This window comes from Myotis daubentonii, chromosome 6 (genome assembly GCF_963259705.1).
Source record: "Myotis daubentonii chromosome 6, mMyoDau2.1, whole genome shotgun sequence".
In the NCBI taxonomy this organism is placed as follows: Eukaryota; Metazoa; Chordata; class Mammalia; order Chiroptera; family Vespertilionidae; genus Myotis; species Myotis daubentonii.
The window spans coordinates 62,605,551-62,627,832 of NC_081845.1; the positions used below are offsets into that span (position 1 = coordinate 62,605,551).

Genomic DNA, 22,282 nt, shown 5'->3' on the forward strand with positions numbered 1-22,282 from the left:
GTAACTTATTACTCATGCGTTTGGCAGAATAAGGTCAATAATACCCAGAGTGGATAACGTCAGGGAAAACTAGCTCTGTAAAGCATTGCTGATGGGGTGTAAATAGGAAAAAACTTAAATAAATATTTGTTACTGCCTATAAACATCTTAACTAGACTCAGTCTACTTTTGGACAATTATTTCTGCAAAAATAGTTGCACTTGCGCACTAAGATATTTGTATAAAAAAATGTGCACAGAGCCATTGCTTTGAACGGTGAAACCACTGGACAGCCCACCTATGGGGGAATAGCTCAATCCTCATAGCGTGGTATATTAGTCACGATGGAACACAGCCGTTAAAAGCAATAATATAGCTCTCCTGGAGCTGCCATAGGGAAAAAACCAAGACATTTCATTAAACGAGAAATGTGAATTGTAGGTTCATAGGTCCTGCTTATGTAATAAATTAATAACAAAACTCTGTATTTATAATATATTAGGTTCAAGCACATGGCATTGCTATTTTGTTGGTAACAAATCATCCAACATTGGCAGTTTTGTATGATTCAAGCAAATACGTAACTAAAAGCATAGTAAATACATGATTTAAAAGACACACTCATTTATGATTCCAGTTAACATTGGAAAAGAGTGGAAATGGGGTCCAAGTTTTTTAATTATGAGAATACGTGCATGTATCACTTGTGTAATTTAAAAGGGCCCGGGGTGGCAGGCAGAGAACAGTGAATGAGCAAGACCCTAGTAAGACGAATAAGGAGAAGGGGTTTGCAGGTGGCTTTTAAGAGCAGTACTAGATTCCGTTTTTGTTTTAATCAGCCCAATTTGCTGCAGATGGCTGTGCAATTTGTCATTTTAAACATCCCTCTGAAGGAATATCCCTTATCGTTCTAGGTTGTCATAGTGAAGTCAGTAGGGTAGGACACAGGCTGATCGGGAAGCGACAGGTCTTAGGAAGGTTTTCGGGGCTCTGCTCCCTGACCTGTGCCTGCCTCTGGGAATAGAGAGCATGACCTTCCAGGGCTCAAATACACCGGATAAGAGGCCCCTTCACTGACTCCATTCAGCAAGCATTTTTGAGCCCCCATGTGCTAGTCACTATGTGAGGTGCTGGGCAATAGATAACAAGGAAGTGAGGAAGCAGGGGAGGGAGGCAGGGAGGAGAAAGACCAGAAGGAGGGAGAGGAAGATACTCAATTTCTTTTGGGGAGAAAAGAAAATCCTCAACAAGAGGACAAACCCCATCGCCCCATCGCCCCATGAGCTGCTTCAGAAGGACTCTCAGTGGAGCAGAACCCTGAGCACAGCAGAGCTGAGTCCCTCCCGGATCCCCACCACCTGCTCCCCCTCCCAGCAGTTACTGCCGTTGCTCACAGATGCCATCATTTATGTGACTGCAACTTACTTATGGGGATCAGATTACCGAATCTAACATACATTACAACACTGACTAAGATTAGAGGTTTTTAAGCTATACCCAAGTTCAAATTCGAGCTCTGCCCTAACTAGTGAACTTGAGCAACATCTCCCTCCCCTTTAAACCTCAAATCTCTCATCTGTATTAATGGGAGTAATAGGAATACATTTGCGGGTTAAGGTAAGGCGTGAATAAGAGGCTCCTCACCCTAACCAGTTTGGCTCAGTGGATAGAGTGTTGGTCTGCGAACTGAAAGGTCCCAGGTTCGATTCCGGTCAAGGGCATGTACCTTCGTTGCAGGCACATCCTCAGTAGGGGGTGTGCAGGAGGCAGCTGATCGATGTTTCTCTCTCATTGATGTTTCTGACTATCTCTCTCCCTTCCTCTCTGTAAAAGATCAATAAAATATATTTTTTTAAAAAAGAGGCTCCCTCAGCGTAAACTCCCAGCTGCTACCAGCTGCTAGCATCTTTAGAGCTGTTCGATAATTATCAAAAAAGGCAGCCCTGTAAGGAAAACAGATTCCCTACTTGGTACTTAAACCTCAACTCAGAAGCAAATCAGGTGAGGACACTAAGTGCTCCAACTCTGAAAGCAACAGCCTCTACAGAACGGTCAGCGTGGCTGCACTTCTGTTATTCTACCCAGTGAAGAAGGAAATAGGAGAATTATGTGGTGGGCAAGTGCCTGACTGAGATGAGTCCATTGATGTACAAGGAGCCTTTGCAGTTGGTCCAGACCTTTGTCATTCTACTGACAAGTCACTGTCTTTTGTTCTATTTTCACCTTTACTTTTCCTCCTATTCTTTTGTTTTGTTTTTTTTAATCCTCACTCAAGGATATTTTTCCCATTGATTTTTAGAGAGAGTGGAAGGGAGGGGGACAGGGATAGACAGAGAAAGAAACATCGGTGTAAGAGAGACACATCGATAGGTTGCCTCCCACATGCGCCCCAACTGGGGCCAGGGATCGAACCTGCAACCAAGGTATGTGCCCTTCCCTGGGAACCGAACCCTAGACCCTCCAGTACACAGGCCAACACTCTAATCACTCCTATTCTTTTTCACATTCAATATCTATGAGCATAGTGCATACATTTCCCATTTTCCTCAATTTTAGATTTTATATATATATGTATATATATATTTTCAGTTGTTCTAGGAACTTACTTGGAAAAATTCCCTAAGAATAAACAAAATTTCGTTTTCAACGTTCCCTTTTTTGGCTTAATGATTTTTACTTTTGTTAATCACAACTGTCATCATACATACTCAGAAAATGCAAATCTAGATCTGAGAGAGTAAATTATTTATGACTTCCTCTTCAGATCTAAAAATTTTCACTTTGTCCTTTAATAGGACTCTGTGTTCTTTGTGACATTTACAATGAGAATCACTTACAAACGTAGGGGCCAGATTAAATACCTGATGGTACAAAGTGACTCTTATGAAGAGGTTTTAGTAACATGAAAGAACCTGTTTTAACCACAGTAAGATCACAGGTTTACTCACGCGCTACTCCTCAGATGTGTGAGGTGGGCGATGTCCTTTTCCCCCTCTAGTAGCTGTTCCCCACTCTCTTTTGAGCCCTTTTACCACTGGGTTAAAGAAGGGGAGCTGGAAAGAAGTGGAGTTTAATATAGTCCAATCCAGTTTTTAAGATTTCATCTGATTAACAGTTTAAGCAATTGCTTCAGGTATCTCAGTTTTCTTGAAATATATAGTCAGGCTCAGAGATCTTCTCCCCTTCCCTTCTCTTCTCCAAGACGCAATCTGTATGCATTGGGGGAGCGGTCTCTCCTTGTCTCACCAGGTCCTTGGGAAAGTTTCTATTCCCGTATTCTCCTCAGCTGTGAACTCTTAGTTCTGACCTCAGCACCTGCCGCTCCTCGGGTAGTCTCAAAGCCTCCCAATCACCCAAGACAAACTGGAGCAAAAAGATTGCCTTCGCTGGTGGTAGGGGGAACAGGGGACTTGTTACTCAACCTCCTAGAAACATACCTCTCTCCTCTGCCTTCTCCCCATCAAGCACTGGACCAAGATGAGTTTCCCTCTTCCTACAGTGATGCCCACCTCCCCCCTTTCCCTGAAGTTATAAGGAGCAGAATGTTCAGAGAAAGAAAAGTTTACTGACAAGGGAACATATGTCAGAAAGTATCCCCCAAATATTATACCCATTTTATAAGGTGAAGAGGAAAAAAGCAAAGTGTAAAATGTGTATATACTGCCCTCAGTAATGACATAATATGTACATATAGAGAGGAGTCTGGGATAATATACATAAGATTTTAAAATAAGTTTCATTTTTAAATTGCATGAACAAAATGTTATAGAGTTGTTTTTTTCAGTAACCACAACTCAGAACTTGACTTGAAAAATAACTCCACTTCTTGCAAGATGAACTTATCATTTCATCTTTCCCATGAGCTTTGTTCAACCCTCTGAGGCCACTGCCTGGGAAACAGCAAGCCAACTGGAAGGCAAAACCCGGGGTGGGGGGGAGGTGCAGAAAGCACACTTCCTCCAAGTCTAACAAAGGCATTAGCAAAATGTGCTGCCCATTTTCACTCATCATTTTCAAACCAAAAGAGTAGCAAGTCGTAGTTGCTGTTAAAGCCAATACGCCTGGGAAATAGAATATCGTGTTCTGCTTTCTTTTGTAGGTCATCAGGTCACTCTAAAAATCAAGCACACGAAACTAGTGTTAAACATACTTTTAAATGCTGATTTTAATCACTGAAATTTGAAGGACATTTAAAATATTTCTGAGCCTGACTCTTATTTTAAATAGAATTCATTAAAAGCACTTTTCCTTTCCTTGCCAGGGTTTTTGATTTAGCATTTTCAAGGGGGGGGGGGGGATTTCCTGGTGCAGGAAGGGTAGAGACAGAAGATTAGCATTAACTGAAATGTGTAGGCAAAACTATAAAATAACAGAAATAATCCGAGTATTTTATAATATTCTTAACCTTTCTTATAAAAATATACACGTGATTTATCAATGCATTTCAACATGGCTGAAATTTTCATAATGATAATTTACATTCCTGGAACTGAATCATTTTATGCATGTACTTATAAAATATCTTTTTTTTATTTCAAATACTCAGCCAAACCAAAATATGTAGAAAAATAATTATGTAGAAAAAGTGATTTGTGAATGAGCAACTTCAAAAATTCCTAAAAGTTCATCCTCAGATAAATGTTCCTTCCAGTGTCCTAGTTACCTCTTGTAAATTACTCATCAAATTACTTTACTAAAAAAAAAAAAAAAAAAAAATGTATCTGACAAAGGGAAATAATTTATCTATAACCAGGTTAAATATAGCCTACATTGAACTTTTTCAAAATGACTTTGGGAAAAATACCTTGGAAAATGTTTAGCCTGAAATCACACCTAGTTTCATAAATTATACCTAGTCTCTGATGGTAAAAATGAATGATCATCAACCAGTGTCCACCCTACCTGAGATCCATAGTGTTAGATGGAGACGCATCAAAGCTTACACTTGAAACAAGTTATTATGGTCAATATGCAATCAATATACAATATACAGTCACATCAAATGCTAATCATAGTAGCATGTGTCCGAGTACACACTGGAAATAATGTGGGCCATTTTGACTTCCTGAAACAAAGAAAGTTGGAAAGCCAGATAAAGTGCAGACTCGAGCCATAAAATGACAATGGGACACAGGATCTAATATTAACAAAATGGCCAGGATGAAGCAAACACCAACCAAATCCTGAAGTGCCAGGTAGAATTAAGAACCACAATTCAAATGAAACAGCAACGTGGAATAACAACGTCTGCTATGGTTGGAAGGGAACCTGGTGACTTTCATTCACAAACTATTTGCTACCCCTGCTTCAAAAGAAAGTTCAGCCTGAGAATGTGAATTGGTTTAAGAAGAGATGGATTCTATTTATAGCAGGTTAAAAAGTAGGAAATATTTTGGAAGCATCTTCAACCTTTCAAAAAAGATACCCTAAATGGCAAGCATATTCTCATCCATCAGCAGAGGCCATTTTTAAATGAGTCATTGATTTGCTCTTCGATGGCATTTCTTAAGCTCTTAAAATTATTTTCCTTCCAGGTAACCAGGAAAAGAAACCCTGAATCACTGACGGTAGGATATGAAGAATTTAACCATCAAGATTGGGAAGGAAATTAAAAACTGAAAATGTACATGTTATCATTTAATCTATCTCAAGAGACATGGCTTGCTTTCTCAAGGAAAATTGAATGCACTATGTCAAAATTCTGAAAACGTAGGCAGGCATATTCACTGGTTGTGAGACGCCAGGCCTACAGACAACACTGAGATCCAGCACGCACCACATTTCAAATAGAGAAGGCTGCGCACTGATGACTGGTACCTTCTGAAGGAAAGGGTGCTTATTTATCAAAATCCAAAACACAACCAGTGAGCCGTTTTGGCTATTCCTGGGTGATAGCGAAGGAAATAGTAAACCAGGTTTGCTTCCAGCTGCCCTGAAAATCTTGTTCACAGATCATTTACAAGTGCAATCTATTGTTTTGGGGGTGGAAGGTGAACAATATATCAGAAGCAAAGCTCTTCAGATGTTAGAATGTACATAAAAGTTGATTACTTATGCAAGGAGATCAGGTCTCTACAGGCATGGACATATATAGTAGGTAAACACTGGTGAGGGTACATATGCTCCACACTTCAGTATTTGTCACACACACACACACACACTTCAGTTCTTAGGCACATTAATTTTATGAGAAACTAGTAGCCCTGTGCACGGATCCATGCGCCAATAGCTCGCCAGTGGCTCTATGTCGCTCTCCAGTAGCTCTCTGCCCGCTGCCCCGCTCTCCGGTAGCTCCCCCCGCCCCCTTCCCCTCACCGCCCCCCCAACCCCCATAGCTTCCTGCCCTGCCCTCTCCTGTAGCGCTCAGCCACCTGCTTGTAGCTCGCTGCCCCACACTCCTCCTGATCGGTCGTTCTGGGTCGGGTGTTACGCTTCACAGCGTAAAGACCATTTGCATATTACATCTTTATTATATAGGGTTACTGCTTACATGGTAGGTTGTTTTGTTGCCAATAATTTCTGATTGATTTCTTTAAAAGAAAACGTAACGGGAGTTCAGATATACACATCATAGGAAATCTTTTCCTGTTGCTGTATAAAGCTATTTTAAAGGAACACACTATACCGGGAAAAAGTAAGGTTGTACTTTGTGACATAACCAATTCCTGTTTCCACCACAAATGCACTACGTCTTCCTATAATCTCTTAACTCCGTTACGCTAACTCTGGTGTGTGCTTAGGTAGGCTGGATCAAGGTGATCCAGTTGAGCCAGTTTTTAATGTGCTGCTTAATGAAACATGAATTCCTCTGTATCTCTTTCAAATGTTCTACTATCAAGTATATTTGCTGCAAAACCTTAGTTTCAATAAAATAGAAACACCATATATTCATTCATTGATTTATAATAAAATATGTCTGTGTTTTAGTAGCTAGTCCCTGGGTTTGCGTTATGGATGATAATGAATGATGTCAAGCATGTGTTTAATGCGGCTAAAAGAGAGCAAAATATTAAACATTGACAGCAACATTTTAGCAGTAAGCTTCAAAAATAAAAACAAAACCAAATATTTCTCAACAACAGAGACAATCTTTGGGGAAGTGATATGTGCTCCAGGTTACAAATCCTTAACATTCCCTCATGTTGCTCCAACGAATGTATAAATTTCATCCCTATTCCCACCCCAATCCTCCCCCAAAATGAGGAGCTATGGTATCTGACAAGGACTTCAAACTGTGATGTGGCAATAAAGGGCCACAAAGCCAAGAATGGTGGCAGGAGATGTACCTGCTCACTTCCACGTCCCTGGAACTTCCCAGAGGAAAACATGCTTGTTAGAAATGATAGGTGAACCGAATGTTCATGAAAAAAACTCATCAAGAGAAAATGAAAACCTAATACTCTCATCTCCCATTATGTGCCCTTCACTGCCTACATCTCAGTTGTGTTCTAACTACTGCAGAGAAGGTGGTTTTTGATGGGGAAAGAGAAATAGGTAAACCCTCCATTGTGTTTGAGCCAAATGCCTCTCATTCTTAGGATCACCCACTCTTTAGACTGGTCTTTTCAAACCAGCCAGAGAAGGGCTGTGGAGGCTAGACAGCCGAGTCCCTGCACATTGAGATGACCACCTGGGTCATGGTAGGTCCCAGATGAGAGGAATGAAATAGCCTACGTAAACCAGGTGTATTGGAAGGCCTCTTCTTTGGGGCCCGTTTTTACATCCTGTGTCACCTCAGATTGGCAAGGGCCTGGGGAATGTTCTCTCAACTAGGCAACCGAGGAGTTGTGGCTCACATAGCTGCTTGTTCCCTGGATGGAAACCCCATAGGAGTTTGGGCCAAAGCTCTAGGAAGCTTCGATTACGTGAGTTCCTTGCCTCTTCCTACAGCACCCAGCACAGGGGATCCAGCTCTCGTGACTGGATGAAGCTTCAGAATCCCAGATTCTCACATTATTCCATCTGAGACATGGGGCAACAATTGCAACATTGACAACTTTAAAAAACTGATTGCACCTGGAACTGTATTAAAAGTACAAGATGCAGGAGGAAGTTCTACATAGAAAGCGTTTATTGTTTTTATTTCCAGTACATCAGTATTTTAGGAAAGCATCAGATATACATTTTTAAGGAATTGAGGAAAAATTAGGTATCAGTTACAATGAGATGAATTTTCTAAAGTAAAAAGAAAATGGCCAATTAATAAACCTATTTGAGGTTTGAAAGTGACATTCTGCATAGGTACTAATTAGGATTAAAGATTCTCTTTTTGATGTGTGTTTTTTCGATTATCTCTTGAAAAAAAAAACTTCTTAAAAGGGATGACAACTAAAAGTAAGACAACTTACTTCACACGTTAGATCAGTGATGGGAAGGAAGAATACACTGATTTGAACTGAACTTATATTCATAGATCTGGTCCCGGCACAGGTAGGCTCTACCTGTGAGGGTATCTCCATTTGACTCCACCTGGAGGCTTACCCACAGAGTGTCTGCTCGTCGCTGGCCTTCTCCAGGGTGGCAGTGCCACTTCTACATGCTAAGGACATATATACCAGCTCTATTCTGGTCCAAGTTTAATAACCATAGCTTCTGCTCTTACATACTGAAGTTTAGCAAAGATCTAAAAGTGCTTTGTCACCCAAAATGTATCAGTGTTTTTCAACCTGGGGATGTAGTCTTCAGAGGCACACCCTTTTCTTTCTCCTCCACCACTGCTCTTCTCTTTCCTTTTTGTTACAACTGCTATCCCCAACTTGTCCTTATTCTCCTTTGTAGATATCCTCTGCCCTCTTCTCCCTTGTTTATCTTCTGTGATGAATAAAAACCATCAATACTTCTTATTGCTGGTTGTGAAAGAGAAAACCTGTCACCTCTGAAGATGTGGAGGGATGGGGGGGGGGGGGCAGCCCTTTGTAAACCCTCAGGGGGCCATGCAAAGTGTTTGCTCCTTTTGATTCCTTTTTTCTCCACCTGATTGGAGCAAAGGCATTTCTTTCTCTCTCTCTCTCTCTCTCTCTCTCTCTCACACACACACACAGTCTAGAACTAAATGACTTGACCTCTCGGGATCTCTGGTACCTCCTCTGTAAAAGGAAGTAGATCTACCTCTAACACTGTATTAATTGACTGACTGATCCGTTCAATAAATATTTGTTCTACTGATCTAAGTAGTTCAGGTAACAAAACCAAAGATCTGCACATTTGGATCCCTCGAGGACCGTAGTTAATAACCTGTGAGTGAAAATATCTTTTTTAATTTGATTAATGAGGCTCTATAAACAATAAGTCCTCATTATTATCCTTGCCTGGGAGTTTCTATTCTCTAGCTACGCTTCTGCAAATATCACCTATTTTCCACTTCAGGTGGTAACTTCTTGGTTGCTGGCAGAACAAAAGGATTCACAATGCTACTGGAAAGAGTCATCTATGAGACATCATTGTAGAGAGCGGAATTCAAGTCACAGTTGAACGTCTTATGTGTGGGCTTGTGCTCCTAGATGCAGTCTTTCTTCTCACAACTGTTCGAGGAGGTGCCACCTACTCAACTTTACAACTAAACTCACTCTTTCTTTTATGTGTATTAGGGGCATATGTCAAATGTGGTAGTGGAATTAGGAATTACATTATAACTGAATTGATGTGAAAATATTTTGTGTTCTCATTTTAAGTATTTTATGCATATCTACCTTTGCAGAGCATTCACTAAGGAAGGAACTGGTATTGAGGGAGATAAGCATTAAAAAAAGATTAGTTCATAATCAGTTAACTGCCACACGTCCAAAACGGAAACCATCCCTACACACCACGATATTTTGAATTTAATTTAAAAAATCAATTTGCAATGAATATTATAAAAATAAATGTATTACTCACAATTCAGGTGTTCTTGAATATTTTCAGCTGAAAATTCTCATGAAAAAATGATTTTAAAGTTGGCCAGGGCTGCCACTTAGGGAAAACATTTTTTTTATAGACGCACGTGGCGTGTGGGGAAGGTCCACCGCTTGTGTCTACAGACGCTTATGGCGTACAATGGGTGAATATACAGTGGGCTGGCTTAAATTCTAGTTTTACATCTCAATTAAAATGACTGATTAAAATATGAATTGGCGTTTGATTCCTACAGTTTCCACCTAGCGCCTGTGGCTCTGATTGTGTACACCATAAAGCAGTTGCATCAACATCGTTTAGAACACAATTTCTGCTCTTTCCCTGAAAGGCTGGCGAGGCCCTAAGTTCCCTGGCAGAGGGGCTTCTGTGAGTATGTGCATGTCCGTATGTAGGTTACTGTGAGTCTGTCTGAATTAGGGCAGTTCTCCTGGTAGCCACAGCTACCTCAGGAGACTACTTTAATTAGGTAAGTTCTAGGACAGCTATGTGACATAATTAGCAGCAAAATGGCTTAAGACTATAATTTCACTAGCTATTAAAGTAAAAGACTTGTAACAGTGCTTTGCTGTGATGTATTTCTTACAAATTCTTCAAAATGTTAAGTCCTCTCATTATAATAATCATATGGTTGATTAGTCTTCCATCTAGTGGCTATATGAGTCTGGGAGATACATAAACTGTTTAAGACAAGTCCTTAAAAATATATTTGGTGACTACATTTTCTTCAAGGACTTTACTTGTTCCTAGTTAAGAAACAAAGCTTACCATTCACTATCGTATACAAATAAAAACATCAATTAAAGGCGAGTGACGAGAAGAGAGGGAACAGGTCATTTATTGTCAGTAACCAAGCCTTTCTGTCGCCAATCACAGGGACCAAATGACACAAGGGTGGGTTAGTCTATGGAGTAACACATCCTTCAGAAGATAATCATTTTCACATTCTCGGTAGCATAGGCAGGGCCATTTAATTTCTTTAACAGAAGACAATCATTTGCACAGTATTGTAATAAGTAAATATTTCTGTACAAAGATCTGGAGAGGCAATTCTAAAAACAGTGTCTGAAAACTAATCTAATCAGCTGGGAAATATTTTCCTAGCGGAGGTACTCTTTCGAGGGGAAAAAAAATCACTGAAAACTCAGTTCAAAAGTTAGTGTCATTTGAAATCAGAAAAAAAAGAATGCAGAGAGTATTTTATTTTCTAATTTTATTCTAAAATACAAACAAGACTCTTTAGGATTATGTCAACATAATTCCTTGATGTATTTTTGCCTCCAAATTCCTAACATGAAAGTCATAAATATTAGGCTAGAAACTGCTGACATTTGATCAAAACTAACAGCACACAGGGAAAACTTCTTAAATTATCAGTTACATGAAGCAAGCAATTACCCAGTTCAAGGGCTTTTGAATTACAAAGCTTATAAAACAGCTCTACAATTACCAAAATCTCAAAGGCCAAAAGACACAACGAACTTTTTTAAAACAAGGATTTTTTGAAGCAGAACACTAGCCTAAATCATATGAAACAACTTGGACAAGATTTTGATATAAAAATCACAATTGAGATGAAGTTGGAGGAATATTTGAATCCAGTAGAGTTAAGCCACAGTGCCACCTAAAACCTATTTCCTTTTCTTAATGAAAGAAAAGTTATCCCAAAACTTTTAAGCACTTACATGATCTAAATTTCCTTTATTTGCTCATGGAATATAAGAAAAATATTCTTATAACACCACAATGTAATAGAAAAGAAAAACAAATCCGTGCAGAATACTATGAGTACCTTCTTTATCATCCAGTACATCAATCACATAAGGCTCATTCTAGAATGCTAGAACTTCAGGCGAATGGCTTTACTCAAACTAAGACACACTGCAAAAGACGGGGGGAATAAAAATTTCCACCTTTGATGGAAATTTCCATGAATTTCTGCAAAAGCGAGTAAAGAAAGTAGAAAGCTTTTCCAATCAAAATATTAAATGACTTAATCTTTGTAAGAAAATTTAAGCTGTTTCATTATTCCAGTTATATTATACTGTGCCATCCTTAGAAATCGAGTCTTTTGAATGATTTTTCAAATTTCTTTTCCTAGAGAACAATTATGATGGACTTAGGGTAGTCTGCACAGAATGAGACATATCAGAATCTGTCCAAGTGTAACAAGTATGAGAATAACAAGAGGTTTAACAGTTACAGCTGGATATAGGAAAATAATTTTTAGGTCCCAAAGTCACTACCATAATTAACCTTAAATTAACAAAAAGCCATGATTAACAAAAGCTGTTCACTTTGTAGAAGTAATTCTAACATGATCGTGGAATGGTTAAATCTCTGAGGCACACACCCTACCTAGTACCGCGGCAGGGCTCCCTGCTGCCAGTCGGAGTGTAACATCTACTTTAACAGGTTCTGCAGCATGGCCGTGGCATACGTGGGCCTCGCCTGTCTGCTCTCAATTGCGTTCTGAAGGTACTGGATGCCTCCACAGCGTTCCCAGATTTCTTCAAACTGTCTTGGCAAAATCTCAGCACCACGCTTTCGAGTCAGGCCTGTCTCTTCAAGGTTCAGCTCACACATCTCCATATCATCCTTACCTGCACAAATGAGACAGCAGAGAATTACCATATCTCTTTCAGAACTACTGCTACAACCCTTATTCCTGAAGTATATATCAATTCTCACAGATCTGAGAACTTTCAAAACTTGATTTTCTTCCCCCAGGATTGAAATCTGCTTAATAAACTCACCAGAGAAAGAGTTTGTCCTCCACCAAAGACCCTTTCAAAATGTACCATCACTACAACTGATCAAACAAATTATGAGGGCAAATAAAAATGCTACATTTCCTTAAACAGCTACAGATCAACTGATATAATTAATACCAAGGAAAGGTTCTTGGGACATAGACAAGTTTCTATGTGTTCTACAAGGACATAATCCAAGAAAGTTCACATTATAAATAAATTAAACCTCAAACTAACTGAAAACATGATTTAACTGCAAAACTCCATCCCTCAATCCTGAACTTTTAGTGAATTATTACATTATATATTAGGTTGTTTCATTCAGAGTTTATAATCCTTTCCTCCTTTATAAATTTTTTTCCTGTGAGTCATACACACCAGCCACAAGAAGGATGGGTGGCTTGTCAGGATGGAGTTCCATTTGCCGGGCAATCCAAGGTCCATCAAAATGGGCATACCACCAGCCCTTCTTCTTGTTCTGCGGGTCTTTGTACTGGTCAGCAGGGCGGATGAATGGGATGCGGAAGAAGCGTTGCTGTCTGTTCATTTCGATCTCCTGCTGCCTGGCAGGAAGCTGAGCGGCTGGGTTCTGCTGAGCTATTACACAGAACAAGGAAAGTTAAACCAGCAGCCCAAGGGATAACAAAACAGCCTTGAATCCTAAAATGCACCACACATTTTTTTAAAAGGAAGAGGGGTTCCTATTAGTAAATTTAAAACCAAGTGTAAATAATAACTGCCTATAATTGAATACAATTCACAGTGCAGTTTCTTCAGAATTTTCTTTCCCTAAAGAAGTTCCTTTACATTGTAAATACACACACACACACATACACACACACACCCCTGCATACACCCCAACAGCAGCAGCCATAATAACCTAAAATAATCAGTAACCTAAAATAAACTCACACGGCAGGAACGCACACTAGTATTATTTACTAGATTTATATTTTTCCTCCAAAGAGTTCAAATGAAGGCAGAAGAGTAACTTTTACAGGACTACTTATGGTAAAACAAACAGTAATTATACAAATCTGAAGGATTATCGATGATACTTGTCAATTAGTCACAAGTTCCTCAAAAAGATGGAAGACAAAAGTTTCCTCTTTAGCCAATCTTGAGATTTAAAATGGCCAAAATAATACATATATTTCACTAATACTATTTAAATGACTTCATGACAACAGCAAAGACAAAAAAAACTGTAATAGTAAACATGAACTTTCCCTCAGATATTTACTTACTCTGAAAATAGATTCTTCTTGGAGTAAGATCCACTAAAATAAGTGAAAAGTATATAATATTTGGTCCCCTTTGCCAATAGAAAACAAACTCTTTGCTTTTCTGATAGTGCTGGGCATTACCCTCCTATTAATAAACTTTTTCCCCCTTGCTCAATTTCCATTACTAGACAATTGGGTTTTTATTTTATCTACATATATAAACATTTCTCTGGGGCAATGACTTGACATTTTCAGCAACATAATTTGGGTAAAGTCTGTTTAATATGCTTTATACTTACAACTTTCAAAGTAGACCAACCATTTACTGCAGCTCAATTAAGAATCTCACTGAAAAACTAAGTATGTCAGTGAGAAATTATATAATATGTATAAGTCAAGAACAGCCATATGGCTTTTGTAAGAATCTCCAAATACCAAAAGGATGAAAATACTCTTATTCCACTTTTTACACCAACAGCCAAAGCTTTCTAGCGACTGGATTTATTTCTGTGCAAACCAGAGAAAGCAAGCAGCAGTTAGCAAAGCTCTAATGCCTGGGAAAGAATGAAACCGAGGCCCAGTTTTGTTAGTGACTTTAAAAAGCCGCCTCACCTTTAGCAGTTAACAGAGAGAAGCTCATTTATTCTTTTGTTCCTGTTCCACCAAAACTACTTACAGTTCAGTGCTTCCATTTTAAGTTTTAAAAACTACCTACTTTGAAGAAAATACATTAACTCAAAACTAACATATTTTAAAAGGGTTTAAAAAAAAAATCCTTCATCTTAAGCAGTGAATTAGAATTCAATGTCTAGTTGATAGAAAACTTAATATGATACTGATCACCACTCGCTAAATTAACCTACTTTTTTCTTTAAAATAACAGTCTCCTATAACTTAATATACTTGATAAAATTAAGAAACCCAAAATAAATTCTTTGATGGCTTTTTCTACTAATGCGAGAACTGAAATTGTATTGGGGAGACAATATCCATCTGGGAAAGTACAAAGATACAGACGTTAAAAGATGGAAATTCATCTTCTAAACATCCAATAATGTTATCTTCAAAAGCATGAAATAAGTTTCAAATATAGCCCTACAAATTACTAAAAGCACTTTCAAAAATCAAGCCTAACCAGCTGACAAATAAATATGGCATTACAGCCGATACCGGTTTGGCTCAGTGGATAGAGCGTCTGCCTGCGGACTGGAGGGTCCCAGGTTCGATTCCGGTCAAGGGCATGTGCCTGGGTTGCGGGCACATCCCCAGTGGGAGATGTGCAGGAGGCAGCTGATCGATGTTTCTCTCTCATCGATGTTTCTAACTCTCTATCTCTCTCCCTTCCTCTCTGTAAAAAATCAATAAAATATATTTTAAAAAAAAATATGGCATTATAGTAAGTCCTCATTTAATGTCTTCAATAGGTTCAGTGACTTTAAGTGAAATAACATATAATGTAACTAACTTTACCATAGGCTGATTGATATCAACAAGAGGTAACTTCCTATGGCAGTTTTTCAATGTAATGACAGAAGGACAGTGAATAAAACAAAGTTATTCGAGGACCTACTGTATATCCAAATGACTGCTGAAACTGATTCTAGAAGAAACTTACTGCACATTAAGATGACTCAAATCTTTTAAATTATATTTAAAAAGTGCATCTTAGGAACCTACAAACATAACAGAATAATCTCTTCTTCCTATGAAGTGGTGTCCTTTTAAATCTGCATTTGTATTATCATACAAAACTCCAATCTCTTTGAACAGAAATGCTTATCCCACCACAGTGTTTGAAACCAGCACCTAAAGTTAGTCTTTATTCTAAAAGATCAGCTGCTTAGTAAGATAGAGTTTTGCTACAATAAGAATTGTATATATTCACAGTTTAAAATTCTAGTTATTTCTTAAAATGAAGTAATTTTATAAAACAACAGTTTAAATTTTATTATTGTTTTTTGGAGTGACCCAAATGAAAGTATCATCTCAAATTACATATCTAGTACAGATAAACCAACATTAATGTACTATAGTTCCACTTAAAAATTGTAGCAAAACAATGTTTAATAGTAGTTAGTACTTTATAAAGTATTTTTAACCCATCTTCCAGTTAGCTCATGAGTTACCACCCATTGACTTACGTGAATTGTTCAAAAATGGTGCAAAATCTGTGAACAAATATTTTATGTTGAAGAAAAGATAAAAGTGCCAAAACTGTTAAGTGAGCATCATTCTTCTAATTTATAGTAAAGCCTTTCCATCAATTGAGGTGGTGACTAATAAGTAAATATCCTGTCCATAGACAAATACCTACAAGTAGATACTGCTTTCCTTTTGTCTTTGTTTAACTATTTTGATTATGTTTTAGAAAATTCTGCCTGATGGACATATAAAGAGGACCAAAATTTAAAAACTGCATTTCATTTGTGATTTTGGGACACAGTAATAGTCAAGCAAAAATCCAACACAATCACTTAATAATGGACATTATAGTAACTTTAAGGCATTACAAGCATTTTTGTAGGAAAAAAGAGGATAAATTCTAAATTCATCCAAAAGTTATACGCAGCAGAGAAAATGTCCTGCCATGTTCACATGTACCCAGGATGTTTTAATTTCTTCAAATTGTTTAAATCTTAAACACATGCCATTTTCATTTTAGGAGTTATGAAATAAAACTACTCTCCAAAGTCTTTGTTTTAAGCAACTAAATATTATAAATTTTTACTGGGTGATTTTCCACGGCACCAAAGTTATTTCTGAAAATCTGTCTGCAGTAAACGTGATGAGAGCGTGCTCACCCTGAGGAGAGCCTGAGGATCCAAACTCCTAACTCCAGAAATCACCGTGATTTGTCCATGTATTACTCTTACGGGCAATAACCTTATTATATTTTTGTTCATCACAGCTGTTATAATTTTATTTTCTCACATTAATGAATTAAAATCCTTCCAAGTATTGAATTACAGAGCAGTTCTTCTTAAAGGCTGATCAGCTGCCCCGTTAGTAAACCACCTAAGTATAGAATTTTCTCAACTGAGCTTGTTACGTGTCTTGGTGTCCTTCACCTTTCCTTTTACCTGTAGCTCCTGTGTGAGTTTTACATGAGAAAACAAGACAGAAAAAGAAAGTGCTTTGCAGAGCAAAAGTTACCTTTCATCCTGAAAGGAGCCCATAATCAAATTCTTTGAAGGCTACATATAGAATGTGTTCACATAAACTTCCTAAATTTGTACCTGAATGGCACTTTGAATCTACTCTTTTGTTCTTCCAAAATGGCGTATAGACATTACAAATGAAAATAGTATAAGCACCAGCAAGGTAAGCCATGGATTATTTGCTCCTTTTGGGGGCGAAGTTGGGTGAAGAAACTATCAAAACTTGGTTTGCAAATATAAGGAGCATTTGTATATGCATTCAAAATGTGAACACAACATTAATTCCTCTTTTTTAAAGAAGTGTAATCATTCAGATGAATAAATTTTCAAATAAAACATAATCAAAGACTATCAGCCAAAGATCATGATTAGAAAATTAGAGCTAAAAAGAATATCCCATTGAGATTTTTACAAAACAAATGTAACTGTGGTTGGAAATGGGTGCAGACAGTGAACAGGCAATGGCATCACCCGCTCCTCCTCATTTCCCAGAGACAAAGTTTGAACCTGGAGAATGCAATGGTGTCACGAGAAGGTCAATGTTGAGAGGGTGTTCCACTTGCTGTTTCCTAGTTCCAGGTGACCTCTCACTGCCCATCCAGAGTGTCATGTTCTCACTGTTAGCACCCCTTGAGCATCATCAGCACTAACATCTCTCTTAATAGTACATTTTCCTCTATCTATTTTTGCAACAACTTGGAAACATTAAAAGTCCATCCCTTCAATGACTTTAATCCAGTGGTTCTCAACCTTCCTAATGCCACGACCCTTTAATACAGTTCCTCATGTTGTGGTGACCCCCAATTTCATTGTTACAAAATGAACATAATTAAAGCATAGTGATTAATCACAAAAACAATATGTAATTATATATGTGTTTTCAGATGGTCTTAGGCGACCCCTGTGAAAGGGTCGTTCGACCCCCAAAGGGGTCGCGACCCACAGGTTGAGAACCACTGCTTTAATCAAACACTGCTTTTATTTGCTAGGAAGGTGAAGGAGGCAAAATATAATTGAGAGTTCATTCCCTAAGTTGGGTTCATGCATTGCCAAACTATACTATCAAGTGCTGGGAATGTACCCCTTTACAAAATAAAAAAGGCATTACATATGCTGTCAGCGTGTCTTTAACCAAAATTAGGCTAATAAATTGTGTCAGTTTAAAGGTAGCAAGTTAACTAACGAAATTCCAATTATTGCTTTTATGAAATTAAATTTAATGTGAAATTACTACTCAAATATTAAAGGTATTCTCAATTACTGTTAAAGCTAATGCATACTTTCACTAGGTTATGTCTACCCTGCTCTATTTTCTAGTTTCAAGAGTAGAACTTTCCTTTTGCATAACAAAGTAACAAAATTCATTTTTTGGAAATCAGTCAAAAATATCAAATCCTGGTCTTGGCAAAACTCTAGAACAAACCAAGGTACTATTTCTCACTTATATGGGGGGAAATACATATTTACAACATTATTGCACAACCTCTTCAATATAGACAAGATTATTCTTACCTCTAGAATGTATCTTAAGAAGTAAATTCAATACTTCTTAACAAATAAGACTTTAAATGTTTTTAATAGAAGTAATGCTATGAGCGATAAGCCATCATGGTTGTGTTAGGTTCAGTGGATCACAGTTCTATATAAGAAAAAATGTATATTGGACACTTCACCCAAATGTCTTATGTATAGTACATTCCAAAGTACAGATTTGTTTTTACCATAATCAGTAACAGACTTTGGAGCACGTTGCTCTGTTTCAGTATTTCTCTTCTTGTTCTTGGACTTCCAAGCATGATACACTTTTAGTCTCCTATGAAATTCTTCTCTGCAAGCTGCCAGGAGCTCGATATCTACCAATTACATAGAAAGAGAGAGAGAGAGAAAAAGAACATCCTAATTTAGTTGTCTAGCATAATTATTCTGTGGCATACACATATACATATTGACAGTATATATAATATAAAGTTTTCATTTTAAAGTAATAGTAAAAAATTAAAAGCTAATTATTGATAAAGATGAGTATTTTATGGTAATATTATCTTTTATATTTACAGAATTTTATTATACATTATTACTATTTTATATAATTTGTTCAACATAAGAATCTTGAACAAAACAAACACCTTGGACTAAATAGGTCTTTTATAGATGAAGAACTTAAATTACAGAGGTTAAGTCACTTGTCCAAGGTCACAGGCTACTACAACAGAATGAAAAGGAATAAAAGTCACTGTATTCAAATGCAAGCTAGATTTATATGCAATACATTTTTTGTTTGTAATTATGCAGATAAAATCAGTGAGGTAGGAAAGAACATAGTGAGAAGTCTGTACAACTATGACACTTTAGTTCCTATTTATAGTACTATGAATTCAACACTATGATTTAACCAAGAACTCAACCATGTGGGAACCTCTGGATATAGTATTTTATTATTTTGGAAGAAAAAGTGTTAAAAAGGAAAGATTGGCCTGGCCAGTGTGGCTAAGTAGCTGAACATCAACCTATGAACCAGAGGCCACGGTTTGGTTCCCAGTCAGGGCACATTGCCTGGGTTGCTGACTTGATCCCCAATGGGGACGTACAGGAGGCAGCCGATTGATGACTCATTCTCATCATTGATATTTCTATCTCTTGCTCCCTCTCCCTTCCTCTCTCTAAAATCAATAAAAACATATTTTAAAAAAATAAAAGGAAGGACTGCACTGCCATCTTTTCCTTTGCATTCATGGACCAAAAGATTCTGGTAAGTGTTTAATTATATAAATAATATGAGATGGGCCAGTCATTAATATAGCCCAGACAATAATTTCTCTATGTTTTTCTTCTCTGACTTAGGCAAGATATAAGCAAAATGAATTTAACTAATTTAAGTATGCCTTCCTTTTAGCTTTGTGAGTAAATTAGGTCTTCATTTCAAGGTAATAGTAATAAAGAGAATGGCTTATACTAATTCATATGCAAATTTTAAAAACAGCACCTGAAGCTGGGTATTTATTACATGTTAGGTAGGGAGACTTCCCATTTTTCTTCCTTTCCATACACTTACCGCAAGAAGTATTGATGGTATCACGTAGTTCTGCATATTTCCATTTACTAAGATCGTGTTTCTTGGTACCAGCAGCTGCCTTGGTGGCTTGTACAGCAGGACCTCTGCAATTATTACATATTTTTACATATTTAAACTAGAAACATGAATAAAATGTTAACTAAAGAAGGAAGAAAGTGAGCGTACATTTAAGAACTGGAAATAACTACTAGAAAAAATGTAATTTTTGTATCTTTGATGGATGAAATGAAGAATGGTGTACTATAGAATGCCCAGGTAAATTAAAATTTTCCACCGTGCCACTTAATAGCTATATTAGGAGGACTTCTGATTCCAAATTCTAGTACCATAGGTTTATCTAAAGTTAAAAGATACATGTATATGTATTTCTCAAAATTAGAAAAGAAATCCTCAACATACATAAACAACATCATTAGAAGCACAGTAAGGGTTGGTTTATGAGCCATGAGGCCACACAGCACCATCACCTGTAGCTACGATGGCCAAGCCCCAATCACACCTACGGGCTCAGGATCTCCCTAGGCATCTGGGTGTTTAGTGGGCCCACAGGTAAATGTCTAAAACGCAACCTACCACATTAGTCATTAAAGAAAGGCTCAAAAAGCTGCTGGGTTCTGGGAACTCCTGTGACCTTTTAACTTCACTGTTAAAGAACACTTAGAAAAAAGTTCTACAACAGGGTGGGGAACCTTTTTTCTGCCACAGGCCATCTGGATATTTGTAACATCATTCGCTTAATATAATTCACTTAATATAAATTTTTGTTGCTATGAAAAAAGCTCCTTGATTTATTCAATTTTGAGTCCCACCTGCGGTTGCTCTGGCAGCGCCAGACCAAATGTTATCTTGGGCCTTAAAGGGCCAGCAGGCCAGATATTCCCCACCCCTGTTCTATAACCAGATAAAACCACACCCAAATATTTAGTGAGTAATAAATATGTAAATTAAAGGAAGGGGTTTTAGGTCATAAAGCTGATAACGGAGATTTCAAAGGGCACAAGTGTTATATATTGCCCAGAGTAACAGGAATATTTGAGTAGAAAGACAGGAAGCACATTTTAAAAATTAAAAATATGTATAAAATACTAAAATAATAAATTTAAAATAAAACAGGACAAAGGCAAATTTTTCCTAGTAGTGCTACTCCAGGCTTAAGACATGTACATAATTTTAAATAATTATTCAGGAAATACAGGTACAACTTGTTTTCTGTAATAATGAACATTACTTTCCAGCAGCTTACATTAGCCACAGAGGAGACACTCAGAATAAGTGCAAGTGGACTTTTAAGCACAAAGTAATGAAGGAAGAATTTAAACACATCCTATTTCAAGACATGAAAAGAAGACGACACAAATATTAAAAGAACTAAATATTAAAAAACTAAAATATTGCTTCTCAGGTACCAAACAAGGAATTTCACCTTTATCATCCACTTCTCCAAAAATGTCCTCTCAAAGAGGAACAATCAAGGTACAACACTAAAGGGAGCTACTTTCTCATCATGTTACATTTTGAAAGATAACAATCCTGACCGTCAAGACAGAGATAATGAGACTGACTGGAAAATGATGTGGGAAAATATGTATTCTTCTTCCTGAAATCAAGGAAATTATTTCTTCAATAGTGAGCTTTACCAATGAAAGAGGGTACTTGTACCTCCTTACAAGGCCTATTTATGCTTTCATTTTAGAGAATAAAACACAACATACGTCAGCCTACATACTTAAAAATTGTTCGACACACAAAAGCCTGGATAAAAACTAATGTGTGGCCATTTAGTCCTTCCTGCTTTTTGTGGTTAAAATCTGTTTTACGTTTACTGAAGAATCCATATTTTTCATAAGCTGTGCGACTGGCAATTTCCCATGTAGCTCTTTCTTCTAAATTGCTTTGCTCAGAAAGAGCCAGCTGTGTGTCAGCAAGGTCTATTACCCTTAACAATAAATTATGCTTTAACATTTATTCAAATTCTGTATTCTTTTTTCCCTTTCTTATAGCACTAAAATACCATTCAATAAACCAACAAAAAATTCTCTTTTCTTCTTAGTTCTTCTAAGAGTCTTTTCTAAAAGAGCAGCTGAAAATTATTATGGGTTTTTTAATGTTGCTTTATTTTCTTTTGAAAGAATAACTGAATTTACTTACTATACCATTTATAGATTGTCAGAAAATACATGAGGTGTCAATATACATAAGGTG

At 37.4% G+C, this 22,282-nt stretch overlaps 2 protein-coding genes across 2 annotated transcripts in view; one reads left to right on the top strand and one right to left on the bottom strand.

Annotated features, from left to right (window-relative positions):
- Nucleotides 1–5,806, top strand: part of IMPG1 (interphotoreceptor matrix proteoglycan 1) — a 119,150-nt gene extending 113,344 nt beyond the window's left edge. Inside the window, exons 16-17 of the mRNA XM_059699709.1 lie at nt 3,280–3,371; nt 5,401–5,806. Of these exons, the coding sequence (XP_059555692.1) occupies nt 3,280–3,371; nt 5,401–5,591 (283 nt within the window). The 3' untranslated portion in view covers nt 5,592–5,806. The remainder of the gene's footprint in view (nt 1–3,279; nt 3,372–5,400) is intronic.
- Nucleotides 5,807–11,066: 5,260 nt separating this feature from the next.
- Nucleotides 11,067–22,282, bottom strand: part of MYO6 (myosin VI) — a 141,240-nt gene continuing 130,024 nt past the window's right edge. Inside the window, 5 exon segments of the mRNA XM_059701144.1 lie at nt 11,067–12,473; nt 13,002–13,220; nt 15,991–16,017; nt 18,729–18,860; nt 20,060–20,163. Coding sequence (XP_059557127.1) covers nt 12,274–12,473; nt 13,002–13,220; nt 15,991–16,017; nt 18,729–18,860; nt 20,060–20,163 — 682 coding nt within the window. The 3' untranslated portion in view covers nt 11,067–12,273.